The sequence below is a fragment of the Python bivittatus genome, unplaced genomic scaffold (genome assembly GCF_059951505.1).
Source record: "Python bivittatus isolate LINGU-HERP-01145 unplaced genomic scaffold, Pbiv_v1 ctg000850_np1212, whole genome shotgun sequence".
In the NCBI taxonomy this organism is placed as follows: domain Eukaryota; kingdom Metazoa; phylum Chordata; class Lepidosauria; order Squamata; family Pythonidae; genus Python; species Python bivittatus.
In genome coordinates, this window is record NW_028277112.1 from 63,361,225 (window position 1) to 63,380,250 (window position 19,026).

The 19,026-nt window shown below is 40.8% G+C and overlaps 1 protein-coding gene across 1 annotated transcript in view; it reads right to left on the reverse strand.

Annotated features, from left to right (window-relative positions):
* Positions 1-3,865: 3,865 nt before the first annotated feature.
* Positions 3,866-19,026, reverse strand: part of PIGG (phosphatidylinositol glycan anchor biosynthesis class G (EMM blood group)) — a 73,025-nt gene continuing 57,864 nt past the window's right edge. Inside the window, exons 12-13 of the mRNA XM_088130100.1 lie at positions 16,067-16,230; positions 3,866-8,636 (exon numbers count right to left, since the gene is read on the reverse strand). Coding sequence (XP_087986226.1) covers positions 8,420-8,636; positions 16,067-16,230 — 381 coding nt within the window. The 3' untranslated portion in view covers positions 3,866-8,419. The remainder of the gene's footprint in view (positions 8,637-16,066; positions 16,231-19,026) is intronic.

Consider the following 19,026-nt stretch of genomic DNA (forward strand, 5'->3'; position numbering starts at 1 on the left):
TTTGAGAGTCAAGGATGTTTCTTCAGTGACATTGAAACACCTGGTGAAGAGCGCCTTTGTGTACAACTTCTTGAAGTTGCAGATCACTTGCTGGTCCATGGGCTGCAGAAGAGGTGTCATGTTGCGGGGGAGGAACCTGACCTTTATGAAGTCGTACTCAGCGTCCATGTCATCCACCAAGGCTGGAGGGTGTGCCGGGGCATTGTCCATCAGGAGAAGGCACCTTTCAGGCAGCTGGTTCTCAGACAGGTATTTTTTAACACTGGGTGCAAACACCTCATGCAGCCATTCCATGAACAACTGCCTTGTGACCCACACTCTCGCATAGGCCCTCCACATGACAGGCAGTCTGGCCTTGTTCACATTGTGCTCCCTGAATGCACGAGGGGTCTGGGAATGGTACACGAGTAGCGGCTTAATCTTCAGGTCGCCACTTGCGTTCGCACACAGCAAAAGGGTCAATCTGTCCTTCATGGGCTTGTGTCCTGGCAGTGCCTTTTCCTCCTGCGTGATGTAGGTTCTCTTTGGCATCTTCTTCCAGAAGAACCCTGACTCGTCGCAGTTGAACACTTGCTCAGCAACGTGTTCCGCCCTTCCGCCTTCATGAAATCCTTAAATTCTTTCTTGTAGGCTTCTGCAGCAGCCTTGTCAGAACTGGAAGCCTCACCATGTCTTGCCACACTGTGGATGCCACTTCTCTTTCGGAATTTCTCAAACCAGCCCTTGCTGGCTTTAAATTCCTCACTTGCTGTGCTGGTAGAGGGGTTTGTCTGCAGCAAATCACTGTGCAGCTTCCTGGGTTTCTTGCAGATCATAGCTTCACTCACGCTATCACCTGCCAGCTGTTTCTCATTCAGCCACACCAACAACAGCTTTTCCACCTCTTCCAGCACTGGTGTCCTCTGCCTCGTTAAGATCGACACTCCTTTTGCCACATCAGCTCCTCTGATGGCATCTTTATTCTTGAGAATAGTCGAGATGGTCGACTTCGCCATCTTGTACTCCGAGGCCAGATCAGTCACACAAATGCCACGATCGTGCTTTTCTATAATTTCCTTCTTCAGGTCGATAGTCACTTTTCTCTTCAGAGCCTTACTCCCGCCAAGCCTGCTCAGCATTTTCTTTGGAGCCATGCTAACACGCACACCAAAAACCTTCGCAAAACACCGCAAAACACACCACAAGCCTCACCGAACATCTCCTTGCTACCGTGACCTCGCCCACAGGAAGCCGCGACCGCGTGGCAGCAGGGAAAATGGCCGCATATCCGGTTCGTAAGTCGAGGCAAGTTTGTAACCCGAGGTAAATTTTTCCTGCCGAAGCTGGTCGTAACCTGAAATGTTCGTTAGTAGAGGCATTCGTATCCCGAGGTACCACTGTACCAAGCCTTCAATCCAATGCGGATATCAACTTACATGAAAGTAAGTCCATCCACGTGGACAAGACGTCTCAATAGTTGCAAGAGATCCTAGTGCTCACCAATTTGTATCAGGTAATACTGACTCATGAGGAAGACAGCAGCAGGAAAATATTTCCTGTTGCAAATCAAAAAGCAACGAATGCTGTGAAGCTGCAACATTCTTCTGGTGGTGAGACTGTAGTCTGAGCCTCTAAGACAGTGTTGTCCAAACTTGGCCACTTTGAGTGGACTTCAACTCCCAGAATTCCCCATGCTGGCTGGGGAATTCTGGGAGTTGAAGTCCACTCATCTTAAAGTGGCCAAGTTTGGACAACACTGCTCTAAGATGATTAAGAGTGACCCAATAAAAAGCAGTGGCCCACCTGATATTGTATTGAGAATATCACAAACTCTGACACAGACAAACTCTTCACACAAACTCTGACACAGCATGAGATTTCATTTGGGGGGGGGGATGGTTAGATGGCACGGATGACCTTGGTGCACAACTGTAGAAATACTGTATGTGCACCTTTTGTATTTTTAATGGATTGGTCTTTCTAAGCTTGTGATATAGTAAGTGAAGTCAGCCGTGAGATAACTTTAAAATTAATGACACATTCTTGTCACAGTTGTGTTTTATGAATATGAGTAATGCACAATACTCGTGTTTCATCATGATTTACTCAGTATGTCATGCAATCCCATCTGCACTGTTGTTATTGAGCAACAGTATATTCGCAACGAGTTTGGCTCCGTTTCTACTAATCTTGTGCATATAATATTTGGGTATGTGTGTCCACATTTTTTTCTTCGGTCGTTTGTAATTGTTCATTTGTAACCCCCTTAGCATGCTAACCTGTTTTTCCAAGTAATTTATGTCCCTTTTTTAATAGAGATAGTCCTGGCTTAATGACCATTTAACGACAGTTCATTATTATGACAGCTTCGGAAAGGGTGCTTTATGGCCCGTAAAGCACTTCCGGCCTTTGTAAAACATCTCCCCCGGTCACATGACCTCATTTCAGGTGCTTGGCAACTGGTTCGCATTTACAACCGGTTGCCAAGTGTCCTGTGATCATGTGATCCCCGTTGGAAGCCAGCAGAGGTGGTTGCAAATGGAGGGGATGTGGCGGTGGGCAGTTTTGGGGTTCAGATCTTCAGGATTTGAGGTTCCTGCCTTTGCACCGCTGCGAGGTTTCCTCTCCTCCTTCAGCGGTGCAAAGGCAGGGACCTGAGAGGGAGGGGAAAGAGGATGGAATGAAAGAGCTGTTTGCTGAACTCCTTCAGCGGACAGCTCTTTCACTCTGTCCGCTTAACGACCAGGGAGATCACTTAACTGCAACCAGGAGTGCCCAGATTGCAGTTACTGAGTGAAGCACTCACATGGGCTTCTCGCTTAATGACCACTTTACTCAATGACTGAATTTCTGATCAGAAGTGGTTTGTGCTGTGTCATGCTATCACACCCTACAGGTGTGTGCTCTGGGCGGGTTGTGGGGATTGCAAACACAGTCAAGCTGTGCTCTGTCCTTATTCTCATTGAGAAATTTTTTACTCCAGGGTAATACCCTGACATTTCTGATCCCAATTGTGGTTGTTAGGCAAGGACTACCTATAGTCTAGAAGAATTTCTACTCCCTGGTATATATTGCGAGATGGATTTCACGTGCTTCACTTAGACAGATCCAAGGATGACGGGCCAAATAAGGTTGTTAGATATCCCGTGCCTCCCTTGTATCTTTCTTTTTCTTCTTTTCATTTAACCCTCCACTCCATTTATTCCTCAAATTATCTTCTGCTGGATTAACTTTGGGTTATGACTGCCGAATTTCTGTTTGTATACATCTTCTTGGCTGCCTCCTTCATTGTGAATGCTCTCCACCTCTTGAGATGTCCTCACCTCAGTCCTTTCATGAGATTACCCAACTTCTGAAAATGTATTCCACTAAACTTGATTTTTATTTTGGTCCTTGTCAGTCTAAACAGGTAGCAGCACCTGGCCATTTCTGGCCTCAGAAGCTAAGCAGAGTCAGGACTGGTTAGTATTTTAGTGGGAAATCTCCCAGAAATAACTAGATGGTTAGGCTACATTTAGAAGCTGCAGAAACACCCTGGAAGGAGGCAAGGCAAACCACTTCTGTACTGTTGCCAAGGAAAATATCTGCATGTTTTCTTTAAGTCCCTAGGAATTGAGCGTGACTGAAAGGAGATTGTACCTTTTAGACCCTGGAAAAGTGAGAGACTTTCCACATTGCCTATGACTTAAAAGCAGGATACATTTTTGTGAAAGGAGAGGTGGAGTTATACAATTAGCTCATCATCTTCTGGAAGCTTCAAGAGAGACAGTGCCTACGATCAGTTGTAACTGCTGTATTATTATTTGAATGTATATCCTGCTGTTCAGCCCACAAGGGACTTACAATGCATTCTTAAAACATGACAAAGACCCAAGTTAATTAATAAGCAGCTTTATTTAAATAGAATAGCTTTATCCAAGAAGCCATAAAACAGCACAACAAAAGAAAATATAAATTAGAGAGAAGTAAATTAGGGAAGACTTTGTAGCAATCCCCTTCCTTCTAACTTCTGAAATGGAAGACAAGGGTCTAAGGAAAGCTTTCCCTCAATGATGAGACAGCATAGACAACCACACACACAGCTGCATCAGTTGAAGACTGGCAGGAGCAAGTGGAGAGGTTCACACAATCTGTTTTCTCCAACTCTTGCCATGGTGGCAGCAGCAAGCCAGAGACCCAGAAGCATCTTGCCTTACCTCCTCAATCGCCCAAAATATTCCTTCTCCCCTCCTGCTTGACTTTAAGCTTACAGGATAGGGTTCTCTTCTCCCTGTTCTTTTCAGAAGACACCCCACTTCCCAACTCCAAAGTTTTTCTCTGGCACACCAGTTCCAGCCTGCAAAAATCTTGACCACCGCTAGTTAAGCTGTGCATGTGACAAGCTGACTTGGGAGTGGAAAGTGGAGCAGCAGCAACACCAGCGGCTCCGTTACAACACAACTGAGAAAGGTCCAGGCTAAGAAAGGCTGCAGAATTTGAATGGAAAAATAACCGCTTATGCAGACTTTATTACTGCTTGCATTTCTCAGTTATGGCTCAATTCTATCAAAATCTCTTACTGGTTAAACACTTCCTGTAAATCAAAATATGAAACCATGGATTGATGTGAGTTTGCACACAGTGTTTAAAATAATGCATCTACACTATACAGGTTGTGGTAAAAGTGATTTCCCTGCCTTTCCAACCTCCATGCTTTGCAACAGGACAAACTGTTTTTGTACCTCTAGCAAGGGGCTAAGTTTGATGATTAAACCAGAGTTTAATTTGGCATTTTGGGGTTTTTATCAGAATCGAGAGAAACCCCCCCCCCCCACATTTAGTGAGGGAGGACATTATGTCTGTGCTGAAGTAACATTAAAAAATGAAAACCTAAAATGAATAGAAGCTGCTTCAGTGGTAGTCATGATTATTACAGTACTTAGCATTTGTCCTCTGGAGGGAAAAAAATCTCTTTCTCCTGGGCAAAGAGAAATATAGTTATGGTTACTCTTCGTATAATTGAAATAAAAGCAAGGCTTTTATCTACCTAGGCAAAACTGTGTGTGTGTGTATTTATTTCCCAGGAGATACAAAAAACCTCTCTCATTCCAGGCCTGTATTTTGTGTGCGTGTATGTGTGTGCGTGTGTATATATATGGAAAGAATATTGATTTGTGCAAACCCAAACGCATGGCGTTATTGTTAATATTCAACGTAAGTAGCTGGGAGCTTGCCTTCATTCCAAGCACTCACAGTGCTACAAGGTGTGGCAAACATTTCAAAGTGATCTAACTGGAAACCTATCCAATGGTTGCCACTTGGTAAAATTATGCTGACAAGGCAGGAGTTGCTTAGCCCAAAGCTTCAGATTAGTGGAACCTCCTAAGCTTTCTGACCTAGCACTGCTCTGGCCTTGGATCATTTTGTTGCATTTCTGCACCATCTGCACTTGGGCTCTTCTGTCACTCCCAAAAGCAGAATTACCCACCTTCAGAGGCTCACTGTAACTCTGTGTGAGTCGCGTCCTACGCTTGCCTCCCTCCTATCAGGAATCATACCTGAATAGAGTATCTTCTGGAGAGAGACAGTTCCTTCTGAGAAAAAAAAAAACAACTTTGAAATATAATGGTTTTCAAAAGGGATGGGGGGGGGGCGGAATAACATGGCTGTGGTTTGCCAGAACCACATTATTTATTTGTCACTGCTTACCATTCCAACCATTTTCAACAATCAACGTAAACAATCAAATGCTTTCAGAGCAGTGCAGTTTTAAACAATGAAACATACAGCTGCAAATACACAGATGCTTCAGAAAATCATTGTTAGCCCTTTTGTGTAGCCTTATTTCTATCTTTGGAGACAGGAATAAAAAGACCCCATAAATCACAACTGCTCAGAGCATTTACTTTCCAAAGTGTACTCTAACCGTTAAGTCTTACACACTTCTCTTGAACATAAAAGAATCTTAAATTAACAGTGTGTGCCTGGACATGATTTGGGAGTGCAATCAGTATGGTATTTATACTTAGTCTTTCTTTCTCTCTCTCACACACAAAATCAAGCGTGAGCCAGGCTGTTTTTAACTGCAAGTGGGGGATGCATGTCCCTATGATTTCTTCCCTCACTTCTTGCAATCAGGATCACAATATTGGGTCTGAGCAAACTGTGCAGTTCAAACATTAAGCAAAGAATTCAAGACTAGCTCGTATCAGCCTGTATCACGTAGACTGGACTTGCTGAAGAAATTAGCATTTAAAGACATCCTTGAATCAAGCTTGACTCCTGGTGATTATATCCATGAAGTTACCTTAGCAGAATTACAGAAGTGGCTTTTCACTGTCTTCTTCCAGGATGTTCTTTTTTAAGCTTTCCAATGTTCCAAGAGCCCTGGAATTCTCAGGTGGTTCTCCATCCAAATACTAACCAGGCCTGAGCCTGCTTAGCTTCCCAAATCAGCCACATTCAGTTACGTATACATTTGTAAATGTGAAGAATATCAAAATATAGTCTCACTCTAGAGAGGTCAAGTTCCCATAAACTGCATATAAATATAACTCCTTTTTAAAAACCTGGACTTCGTAATTCTCATTTCACACAAAGCTGTTTGCCAGCTGCAGGTGTCTTGACATTCTTTGACAGGAAGGTAATAACATATATATTACACAGGTAATGTATAACATTTCCATGCCAAGTTTCAACTATAAAAATAATGAAATTAGGTGCTTTTGCCTACAAAACTCTCCATTAATGCTCATAAGAAATTGCATATACGTTTTTAGATATGGCGGCAGTTCTACCTTGATAGACCTCTTTCAGATTCTTGGATTACCATTTGAGGAAAAATATAATCAAAGCAAACTACAGGCAATGCTTTAAGCTACACTCATATAACTGCTATGGGTATATTACACGTACATGATCACTAGTTTATTTATTTCTCAACAGTTTGTCACATTGTGGGCTGCTCTATTCAGGACATACCAAAAAAAGGGGGGGGGGAAGCATGCAGCTGGTTTTGAGGAGGTAACACTCCCCCCACCCAAAGTCTGGGATCTGCTCTTAGGGTTGGATGCTGCACTGCCTTGATCTCCCTCAGCCTGAAAGAAGGATATGGCTTTGGAACATTGAACCTTATCATTTCCACCATCTTTCTCCAGCTAAATCCTGGATTATGGGGAGACATTATAGATATGGTTTTGATATGGGTATTAGGAAGCAAAAGTTAATGGGGGGGAGCATTAAAATACCACCCCAACTCCACTGCAAAAATCTTCATATATGAATACTTCATTCAGACAGAGTCCCCAAAACTTGCAAATCAATTTCAGAAGCTGTTTGACTTTGAATTTTTGGCTCCCACTTAACTAAAAGGGAAAAGCCATCAGAATATGCTCTTTCATAGTTTCAAAAGCTTTTCTGCAGGCATCACTGCTCAACTTTTGGGGAAAAAATAGTATGGACATGAACATTTACTTACAAGCGAAAGAATTGGGAAATGAGAAGGAACATTTATTTATTTTAGTAAATAAAGTGATAACACACAAGTCTGATGGCAGGCATAAATCTCACCTTTAAAATCATTTTGGTTTGGAAGACTTCCATTCAGGAAGAACTAAAAACAAGGGAGAACTTCAGAGACATTCCTGTTCTAACATTCGAAGCCATATCCATCTGGATGACACCAGGGTGCTATCTCTACTCCAGTTAACAGTGGACTGTGATCTTTTCCCATTCTACTGCCAATTTGCACTGACTATTTTAACCATACTGAAATGGGTGCCAGCATGGTGTAATGGTAAAGTGCTGGACTAGGAGCAGGAAGACCCAGGTTCTAGTCCTTGCTTGGGCATGGAAGCTTGCTGGTTGATTTCGAGCCACTCCCTCCCTCCCAACCCTAATCAGAGTCAGACTCAGCAACAAGCTGGCTAATAAGCAAAACTCTTGTTGCGTCATGCACTGATAGCTTCACTGGAACTAGGCAAGGCAAAATACAAAAACAAGTGAACCCTGTGATCATGTGGGACTAACGCTAAGAACAACAACACTTTTATTCATACTGAAGTGGTCAGTATGGATTTTTAACTGTAGTTAAACCTAATTACATTCTAGCATAGTCAAAGTTCAACCAGCTTTAAATCCTAGTTTAAGGATCCTAAGTTCAGGAAGGCACAAGATCTGACACTGGAAGGAGAAGCAGGAGAGTGCATAATGTTCACACAACGAAGTTGACCCTGCGATTCACTTTCCCAGCCACTTACACTTCAAATGCCATTTCAGGATGCTTTTGTTACACCACAGCCAAGTTATGAAATCTGTTTGCTAAGAAAAATGAAAAAGAAAATCATCCAACAAACAATAATTTTTAAAATTCATTGGGAATCTAGCAGCAAGAATTCTCGTTCCATTGTAAAAATCCAGTCACTTGCTAGAAATGAAGTAAAATTCTGCCCAGCCAGTGGTTTCAGTGTTTGCGCCAATGGTAATCCACCGCTGTGAAGAAAGTACACACAACTGTCGTGATGAAGGTATGTGCTCCCTCGTAGAGGAGTTTTGGTGAAAAGACACTCCAGATAAAGAGATGGTATCGCAGTCCTGTGATCAGAATAATGTATACCCCAACTGGGATGGAACGTAACAGTGCATAGCAGAAGCAGCCATGCCCCATCGCTGCAGGATTCCTGTAGTTTTTTTTGGGGGGGGGGGGGAAGCACAAAACACAATTAGTTCACATTTGATTTTTATATTCATTTTAAAAATAATTGGTCAAAAAGAGTCTCTGCAATAAACAAAACATGAAAACTTCCTGTGTTCCACTGTATCCTTGAAAAGCCAAGGTACAGCAACAAGCAGCAAGACAATGGGAGGTCTTTATTATTTCCATTGTCTCAGAAGACAGAAGTTTGTAAAGTAGCAAAATCTGACATCTCAGGATAAGGAAAGAACTCTACCCCAGCTGATTCCCTTTCCTTCAAGAGCTGGGCAGTAGTTAATGCTGTCGAATAAGGATGTGCCTGAGACAAATTTTGTCTCTCCCTAAAACTATGGAGACCTTATGCTGCATGAACCTCAAGGCCTATCTTATATGGTACAGGTAGTCCCCATTTATCAACCACAATTGGGACCGGCAACTCAGTTGTTAAGTGAAGCAGTCGCTAAGCGAAACTGCAACTGTGCTTTTGATCTTACTTCAGCTTTCCTTTGCTTTACAGACCTGCAAATGTGAAGAATATCAGAAGCCACTTCTTTATATCTTTATATGTTTCTCTTTTTTTAACTTTTTTTTCTTATTGCACTTTTAGCTTTTTCTTTTATTTCTCTTTCCTTTTCCTTTTCTATGTCCTATTTTAGTTTGAATTAGTTATTATTATTGCTGTTAAAACTTTCAATAAAAATTACAAAAAAAAAAGTGAGGAATTTCATCACCAGCGTAACTGTGAATGGTCGCTAAATGAGGCAGTTGCTAAACAAGGACTACCTGTAGTGTGTTCTTACAGAGGTCAAGGGGATTTTTCTAGGAAGATCAAAAGCATGGAATGACAACAGCAACCCTCTCCTGCTCTTATTTCCCAGAAACTGACATTCAGAGGCAACCTGTCTCTGAATTTGGAGGCACTATATATACAGATTGACAGGCCTAATGTCCTTGAATTTGGCTAATCACAAGGCAGTAAGAGATATCAATACATGCTGTGGTTCATCGATACTGCCAGTGTACATCAACCAATAAAAGAAAGATAGCTTAAATTGACCTTGATTCCTGGTGACTGCGTTCATAAAGGTTTCTTGGCAGTATTATGAAAGCAGTTTGCCACGACCTTCTTCCAAAATGTTTCCCCTGCCCCCCAATTTCTCAATCTTGCAAACAATCTTGGAATGCCAAGGCCATCTCCTATCTGAATAGTAACCTAGGCCAACCATGCTTAGTCACTATGATAGCCAAAGTCAGCTATGTGCTATGAGTAGTATTTTAAAATTAGATGGGGGATTTGTGGCCAAGCTTAACAAAGATGGGGGATCTTTCCTGACCAAGCTTAACAAAGCCATGCACTACACTGCCTCTGAAAACAACTGGTAGCACTGAAGAGGTGTAGTCAACACATACAACTCTGGCAAGTTTTTGTTCTGTTGCTTTTTTAAAAATACATTGTTTATTTCTTGTACACTGCTCAGACCAGTTTAGAATGCGATGGCATAGAAATCTTAATAGTAAATAATAAGTTTGGTTGATCTTCCAGTTGTCCTTATGGCAATACTAGATAAGGATTTACTTCTTAATTGCTCGATGCCTTTCCTAGTAGAAACAATAGACAGCCATGTATATTTGACAGGTGACCCCTCCCTCCAGTAGAGTGAAGCAAACTCTTCCCAATGTTTTTCACATGATCAGAGACTTTCTCTGATCAAGCTAATATGCAAAAGCATCACCATGACCTCTGAGAAGACTGACTGATTGGCCATCTCTGGGGGAAGTAATTATATCAAAAAGCAAACATATAGACTTTAGAATGTTCCCAAATTGGTTTTGAAAACTGTAAAGAAAATGTAAATGTCTAGAATGTGACACTTTATGGTAACACCCCTTTTGATTCACCCCTTTTTTTTTTTTTTTTAATCTACCTAGCTATTAGAATCAACAACGCTGTACTTCTCCAGTTTTTGTCTCAGCCTTCACTCTATTCAGGTTATGCTCCTCTGGTGCTCCTTCCGCTACTGTTTATTATACCAAACAAACCATCTTTAGGGATGGTGCAAGGCAAGTTAAGATTTATTAAGCCATTTTGATATTTGAACAAAAAGGCTACTGTGCATTTTCCTCATTTACCCAACCCCTTTAAATAAGCAGCACTGGAATTTAAACTTGAAGGGTATAGTGAATAGTGTTGTTCTACACACATCACCAGGGAGATCTCATGCAAGATTGCTGGGTAAGATTTTTAATTAAGATTCAAGGCCAAACTGGAAAAGTCCAAAAAGATCATAAAACCCTCAAGAGGGTTATGAGAGCAAAACCCCTCAGTATAATTGGCAAAGATACATTCACCCTATTTCATTAATGAAAGCTAAATCATCAAGATCTTGACCATCTGAGCTGGCACAAAGGTTTCACTATTCAGCTTCCACTGTTTGGCTGTCTGCTGGGCGCTGGTCTGCTGCCAACTGGCTCTTTGAGGGTGGAGAGCATATAAGCTATTTGTACTCTTCCTGCTCTCCCATCAATATACTCAAAATGAACAGTTAATAGAAACAATGACTTCAGCCCTTCAATTCCATACACATTTGCAGAGCCTGTCACCAATTACCAGCTGCAGAACACACTAGGAGGTCCATTCAGGCTGCTTTAGAATTAATATACGTGTCAACTAGCACAAAGGCACCTGAATATAGATGTGTGTCACAAACTAGGCAGAGGTAACCAGTGTGTGCAACAGGGCATGGTTTTATAGACAACTAACCTTAACAGTTATTTTTACTTTTCAAATTAGACCAGTTTTCTACTTCCCCACCTTTCATATCCAGAGGATAAGTTAGTGCTAGATGATAATAAGAAATACATTTTCAATACATTTTCTGGTTATTTAAAACATTTACTAACCACTTTTATAGCTATGACTCTAAAAAGCATACAGTATATGAAATGTATGCATTTTATTGTCTCAGCTCTCAGAATAAGAGTAAACATCTCCCTTCCAAATACCTGGTATGGGGTGGGGTGGGGAAAAAAATAAGAGTATCTGCTGCAATTTGATAACTGAAACCTTTTCAATACTTGTTCAAGTTTCCTCCCCTGTCAATTTTAGCCTACTGGTGAACCCAAGTTAGCTGATGAGGTCCTGCTCATGCTCATCTATATGAGAAGCACTGACACCATAATGAATAAATATTTTGTGATTCCATGGTAGTGGCTGCTATGGGACTGTGACACCACAGTTTCTGCATCCTGGCAGGACATACTTATGCAGACCTTGCAGCTAAAACTGGAATTGCAAACTGCACAGAGAACAGCTTATTAAATTTAACAAAAGCCTGGAGGAGGGGAAGAATGCTGCAGGTTTTGTAATGCAAAACAGAATTACAGGCACATAGGCAATCTTTCTGATGCACAGTAGGTGCCCAATAGGTCTGCAAAGATGAAATACCAAAGCGTTTGGTAAACCAAATTGTGTGTCACTAAGTATACAAGTCATGAGATTTAATAGGAAGCATATAAGCAGGAAAAAGTTGCTGTAGGCCTAAACTAAAAAATTATTTAATTCCAGGCAATAAAATGAAGAAGTCCAGCTCTGCTTTTTGGTCAGGTATTTTAAGGAAAAAGGGAGCCATTGTGATCTGCAGTAATTCAAGATGAAATCTTATTCTCTTGTTTTTGAAAGTAGAGAATAAAATTATTAGATATAGCTAGTGTAGTAGAGAGGCTGAACTGTGAACCAGAAAGCCTCCAAAACAGTATTTCTCCTATAGGCAACTCACTCACTTTGTGTAATATAGGGAACAGAATGACCAACACAAGGGGTTGTTGCAAGGCTCTCCAAGGTCTCTTCCACACATATAAATTGCACACATACAAATTGCACATACAAATTCAGGATCCCCACGTCCCCATGACATTACTGGTCCTGGGGAAATCTTCAGCAGCTGAATCTGAACTTGGAATTCAGCTGTTACTCCATTTGACTATATTTCAGTGTTTTGTCCAGAATTGTGGAATGGTGGATAATGTCCCATTAATGAGAACTTATCCTGGCCTGCCTCATCTTCCCCTTTGTTCCTACAGGCAAGGCCCTGTTCTCCTATCCTCCTGCCTGGTGAATCTGAGGAGCAGTTTTGCCCTTTTTTTCTTGTGATAAGACAACAACGAAGGTGGGGAGGACTTTTGCATGCTCCATTAGCCAGCTAGAGAGAGATGGAGGGAATGCTGGCTAAACTCTCAACATGGAGTGGCATGAGTACAACTCCAAGGGTTTGGAGATTTAAAATGCTGGTGGTGTGGAAGTGTCCTGAGATATGTATGGGTCCATTTCAATCTGGATTGTAGTCTGGATCTGAAAATAAATTGCCTTGGTTGCCATGAGGGATGACTCATTCCAAGCAAAAGGGGAAAGACAACCCTGTACATTCTGTAGGATTTTCCAATAGCATTCAAAATCATCCAGCTTTTGTACAGGAGTTATTATTTATTTAACCCTATTTCGAGGCCATCCGACTCCACAACAACCCTGGGCAGCTTACAATTAAAAGAGAATTTAAAAAGAGAACAACATATGTCAAAGAAAAGGAATACAACCACTGGAAGACCAACCCCATAATATGAAAAGACCAACAGAATACTCCAGACCAAAGGGGCTCCACCACCATCCTAACCCAAAGCCTGTGGGAACAATCAGGTTTTAACCATTTGCAAAAAAAAAAAATAAAAAATCAGTAGGATGGAAGTAACATAGATCTCTGGGGGGGATATCATTCCAGAGTCAGAAGCTATCTCCAAGAAGGCACATTACCTGGGCCCCACAAGATGACATTTCTCAATCTGACCTCCAGAAAGTGGGAAACAATCAGCTGCTTCTCCTGGCACATTTTAACAGTTTGGGCCAACTTCCATAGGGAAACATGGTAGATAGCCTAGCACCACACCATAAATAGCTTTATAGGCTAACACCAGCACTTTACACTGCATCCAGAAGGCAACCAATGTAGAGCTTATGTTATACCTTACAGGTGTTGTGCTCCTCACAATAACTGCTGGTGAGCACCTGGGCCACTATATTCTGTATCAACTGAGGCTTCAGATGGTTTTTAAAGGCAGCCCCATGTGCGGCACAATGCAGTAGTCAAAATGGATGGCAATGAAGGCATGAATCACTGTTGCAAGGTCCTCTCATCCAAGGAAAGGCCACAATTGACACACCAGCTGAAGCTGGGCAAAGGCTTCCCTGGCCACAGCTTCCGCTTGTTACTCTAGCATAAGCCACAATCCAGATGGAGCTCCAAGTCATGGACCATTCTTGCAGGGGCAATGCCTCCCCATCCAGAGTAATCACTGAGGCTGAAAGAGAACCCTGATGTACATAGAAACTCCATCTTGCTTGAGTTCAATTTCAACCTCTCTCTCCCATCCAGCTCCTCACATGTAAATACCAAGTTACTGAGTGTAAAGTTTATTGGACAGAGTCTGGTCATGATCATCTCAGACCAGAAAATGAAACAGAAATTTATTGCCACTCGATGGCAGCAGTAACCAAACTGTTGCTAGACCAGGGCACTCTAGCTAGAGTTTTACCAGGAATTAGTAGTATCCTATCTTGCCTGCATTGAAACTATTGGCTTCTAGCAACTACTGGCTTCCAAAAAATCAGCTTCAACTCCAAGTGTGGGTTTCAACATTTAAAGCCTTTCAATGGCTTAGAGTCTACATATTAGTTGGACTACCTTTTCCAGCCTTAATCTGCCCATCAATCCAGGCCCTACACTGGAAGCTACCATCATATGATGTGCAATATGTGGCAACAATGGACAAGAATCCTGCAAAATTCCTATGGTGGCACTGCTTTATAGAACGTCTTCCCAGAAAGACTTGCCTGATGGCATCATTACCATCATTTAGGCATCAAGCACCACATTTATAGTGTCCCAGATTTTTCAGAACTGCTAACTTTTGAAAAACTTTATATTATGGAGTCAGAACTGCTTTCTTTGTTATTTGCCTCTTAAGGTTTTTTTTTTAAAATGTACCTTTAGAATCTTTATTGTTTCTGACTAGTTTGATAGCTACATGGGAAATATAAATTTATGCTGAAAGTGCATATATAAATTATGTAAATAACTTCACTTTCTAGTCAAATGGAAATCTCAGGGAATACAGAAAATCCTGCTGAATACAGTAAATCAGAAAAGGAGGTATAAGATTGCACTGCAGTTCTGCCATATACTGAAGAATATTATTTTCTTCAAATAAATTGAGCTAATACTGTACTATTTTAAGAACAAAGATATGATATAAACACTAAAAGTTATATATATATATAGACACATGCACACACACACACCCCTTTGGTTCCATCTTAGTAGAGACATCCCTGGTCTCGGACTAAAATAAAATCAATCTCTTTCTCTCTCTTGCCATAGCCAATTTTTATTTGGTTTATATGCACACCATTTTTCTTCCCCAAATAAAAGTACTTAAGGCAAAAGATGTTGATGAGAAAGCTTTGACATCAGCAATTGATATTATCAAACATAGATTCAACACTAAGTCCTTCATATTTGTATCTGTCTGAACTGAATGTAAAAAATTATAGCTGCTTCCCCTGCAGTAAGTCCACTCCCACTGCCTTCCGAGAGGAAAGGAGGCAAGGGAATAGAACAGCTAACTGGGTTCCAGAGCTTGAAGGAATCCCTGGCTACTTTTATACAGAGTTTTAAATATCCCCAAATCTCTTTTGTCGTCCAGTGAGTTCCCCTCCTCTGCCATAAGCTAGCTACTTGGGATGCTAAGATAGGGGCCTGAGTGAACATTTCAAGGAAGAGAATCAGTAGGCAAGAATATTCCCCTGCCAACCAATTTTCTCCTCCATGAATTCCCATTTCCTCAAATAATTTGTTTGTAAGAGCCTTTCCTGGACAGATTCTTTAAAAAAATCAATGGACAGAGTCTTCCTGTTTACTGCCAATTTTTCTCCCCAGACCACTGATTTATTATCTCATCCAAAACAAGGTTGAGACCAGGCACGTAACAACCCTTTTAAGGCATCTCTTACCTGGCTAGCTCATAGCAATGCAGCCTGTTAGCTCTCAGCATACAGAAATTATTAACATACAGGACTATTTATAAGCCATTTATAAGCCCCCACCCTATTAGCCTTTTGGAAGGTGGTGAAGACCTGTCTTTTCACCCAGGCTTTGGGCTAGGATAGACGCGAACCCTGCAAATATAAGAGCATCTATGTGATGTTGCGGTGCTGTGCTAGGAATACATGATGTTGCTGCGGGGTTGGTTAGTTTTATTTATTCTGCTTTTATTTAATATTATTGTGAGCCGCCTAGGCTTATCTTGCCTAAGAGAGGCAGCCATATAAATAACAAATAAATAAAATGATTGGCATAAAAGGTTTACCTGTCCACTTCAGAACTCAAATAACACAGCAAATGAATGGCCCACAGCAAAGGCCCCGAGTATGTTGCAAATGCCGTAAGGATAATGGCAGGGATTTCTACATAGTCATTTAGTCCAACAAAACCAGCTGAAACATCCACAGAAGCAATGCCGTTTGAATTACCCTGGAAAAGAAAGGGCATAGTGAATAAAAGAGAATTAACCAATATACTGTAGAGTTCAACAGCCCATCAAGGTACAAGCATCTATAACCATTTATGAGAAGGGACAGGAAAATAGAAGTCTGGGAACTCAATCAGACCCCAATTCTGATAAAACCTTCAACCACTAGGTTTCCATTTTTTTTTTTTAAATGATACAGTTACTGTCTTTAACCTTCTGACCTCCAGTGTCATCTGCAACAAAGATCCTTGGGGGGGAAATTACAAGACGTAAGATTTATTCCTATTCGTTTATTTATAATGAAAGACAAAATCCAATAGAACCATAAAAGCAAATTAAGAGTTAATACACTAAGAATCAGACAATTAATAAAATGAAGAATAAACTAGGCCTAGACAGGAATAAATCAACAAATAAATATTTCCAGTGTTCCAATAGAGCCCTCTTAAAGCATTCACAAGTACTCAAAACTGGGCAACTGTTTTTGATATGTCTGGAAATCAATCCATAGCAAAAAGAAAGTATTCATCTCTTCTGGATGATCTAAACAATTAGCCAGTAAGGGACTTACTAATTCAGAATGCCAGGCTCAGTGCAGAGGACAGCATGGCAACATATGCAGCACTGTTTCAACTGCCTCGCTGGGGGCACAGGCAACCTTCAGACTGGATGTTATTAAACTTTCTCTCTAGAACAGTGTTGTTCAAACTTGGCCACTTTAAGATGAGTGGACTTCAACTCCCAGAATTCCCCAGCCAGCCATGCTGGCTAGGGAATTCTGGGAGTTGAAGTCCACTCATCTTAAAGTGGCCAAGCTTGGACAACACTGCTCTAGAACCAGGGATGGCAGAACACTAAGTCTAACCAATGAAAATGCTCTCCTATGTGAGACAGAGAGGATATTACTAAAGCAGCTAGATGTTAGAACTGTACAACAGTTACAGCCACCATTAGAATAATAAGCTTACTTTTATTTCTCTGGTCAAGGATTCATCGCTTTATCTCTACAGTGGCTCTTCTAAATCCCAGGATCATTAAAAACTGTGGTGAGACACCACAATAACATAAGGCCATGGTTATACCTTTCTTCCGAGATGAAACACTTTTATCATCTAGGATTACGGGGGCCAACATTTCCTTCCAAAAAGATTAATTTTGGCCAGCCCTTTAATTAGCAAGACCTCATATGATCCTCTATGAAAGGAAGGGCAGACTCCAAAAGGGGAAATGAATTAGATGCATTCTGGGGAATGTGAAGCATAATTCTTAAGATTTGGATTCAATTACCTAAAGGCTCTTGTATTATTGTTGATGTAAGTGCCGGACTGTATTTCATAGGACGTAAAACTCACCTCAGAATCCTGAATAATTTTACCGCAGCCAGAACAAAATTATCACCAACTTATGCATTAAAGGTATTTTGAGCTCAACAATTATATCTCTTCTTTGTTCCTTCCTAGCTGTAAGGTGATTAGAATAAAATACCTATATTTTTAAAGTCCTTGACTGGATAACATTAGTATGGATACCATTTATATGTCAATTGTGAGAGCAGTTAGCATGCCTCTTAGCAGAGCCTTTGTTATTCCAATAGTTGATGGCCAATTTTTCCTTGCTGCAAAATGCTGCCAAGATCCTCAGATTCCCTCAAAGTATTAAAAGTGCTGTCCCTAGTCTTCAAAAGGTTGCCCATCCCAGAGTTATGGGTTCAATAAACAGCAGTTCAAGGTGTTAAGAGAATTTGGTTCTGAACCATCTTGATGTCACATCTAACTCAACCTTCAACAGTTATTCTCTTCATTTGTATTTGCCTGACCCTGGTTCACACATGGAAGATTATAGGTAAAGTCAAAAAGGAGAATCTTAAGGAGGACTCTGGAGCTTTCATGCTTACTACTATAGGACGGCAAAGGAAACTATGAAAGTAACCCTTCAATCCTTAGCTCAATTCAGAATATGCTCTATGTGGAAAATTAGCCATCAAGTCAGTCAGAGAACAATATTAGATGTCCATGGGTTTTTTATTTTAAGCAAAGCAATTCTGTTTAGTATTAAATAAAAGCCAATATGTGTTTTTATGCATTTCATTTTATTTAAAGACTGAAAATATTTAAATTGGAGGAAGGAAGTTTTTGTTCTCCATTTGATTTTGCAGAAATGCTTGAGGGTAAATTATACTGTTCAGATATTACATTTTAAATATTAAAGCTATGCCATGCCAGTTCCATTTCCAGGAACATATCAGCCTTCACCCTATAAACTGAGGAGCACACACAAATCTTGTCTTCAGAAATGACAAACTACCAGGAGGACGGGAGTAACTGCATAGGATCAGCTGCTGCAGAAAATTGATCTCCTATGCAACCACTATCAGCAACCACAGTGGGTCTAACTGGATGGATGCTTTCTTTTATGCATTATACATTTCTGAAGATGCATTAGAAAAAAAAGACAGAACATTAATTTTTAATGAGGAATCAGTTCTGTATCGAGAAGAAATAGAAACACAAAGTACATGACATGGTGGTAAAAGAGCACTCTATTTTTCTCCCTGTTACTTTGAGAACTATTTTCACAAATCACCCCTGAGAGTATGGTCTCTATGCTATCTCAATTGTACACACACACACAAAATCAGACTTACAGCAAGACACTAAGATAGTACAGCACCTCCTTGAAGCTGTAAGAGTCATGCACCCCTTTCTTTGCAAGATATCAGCTTAATGTAAGTCGATTTGTGTCACATTTTTTGTCTTCACAGAGAAAGTAAGTACAGGCCACAACACTTACAGAATATA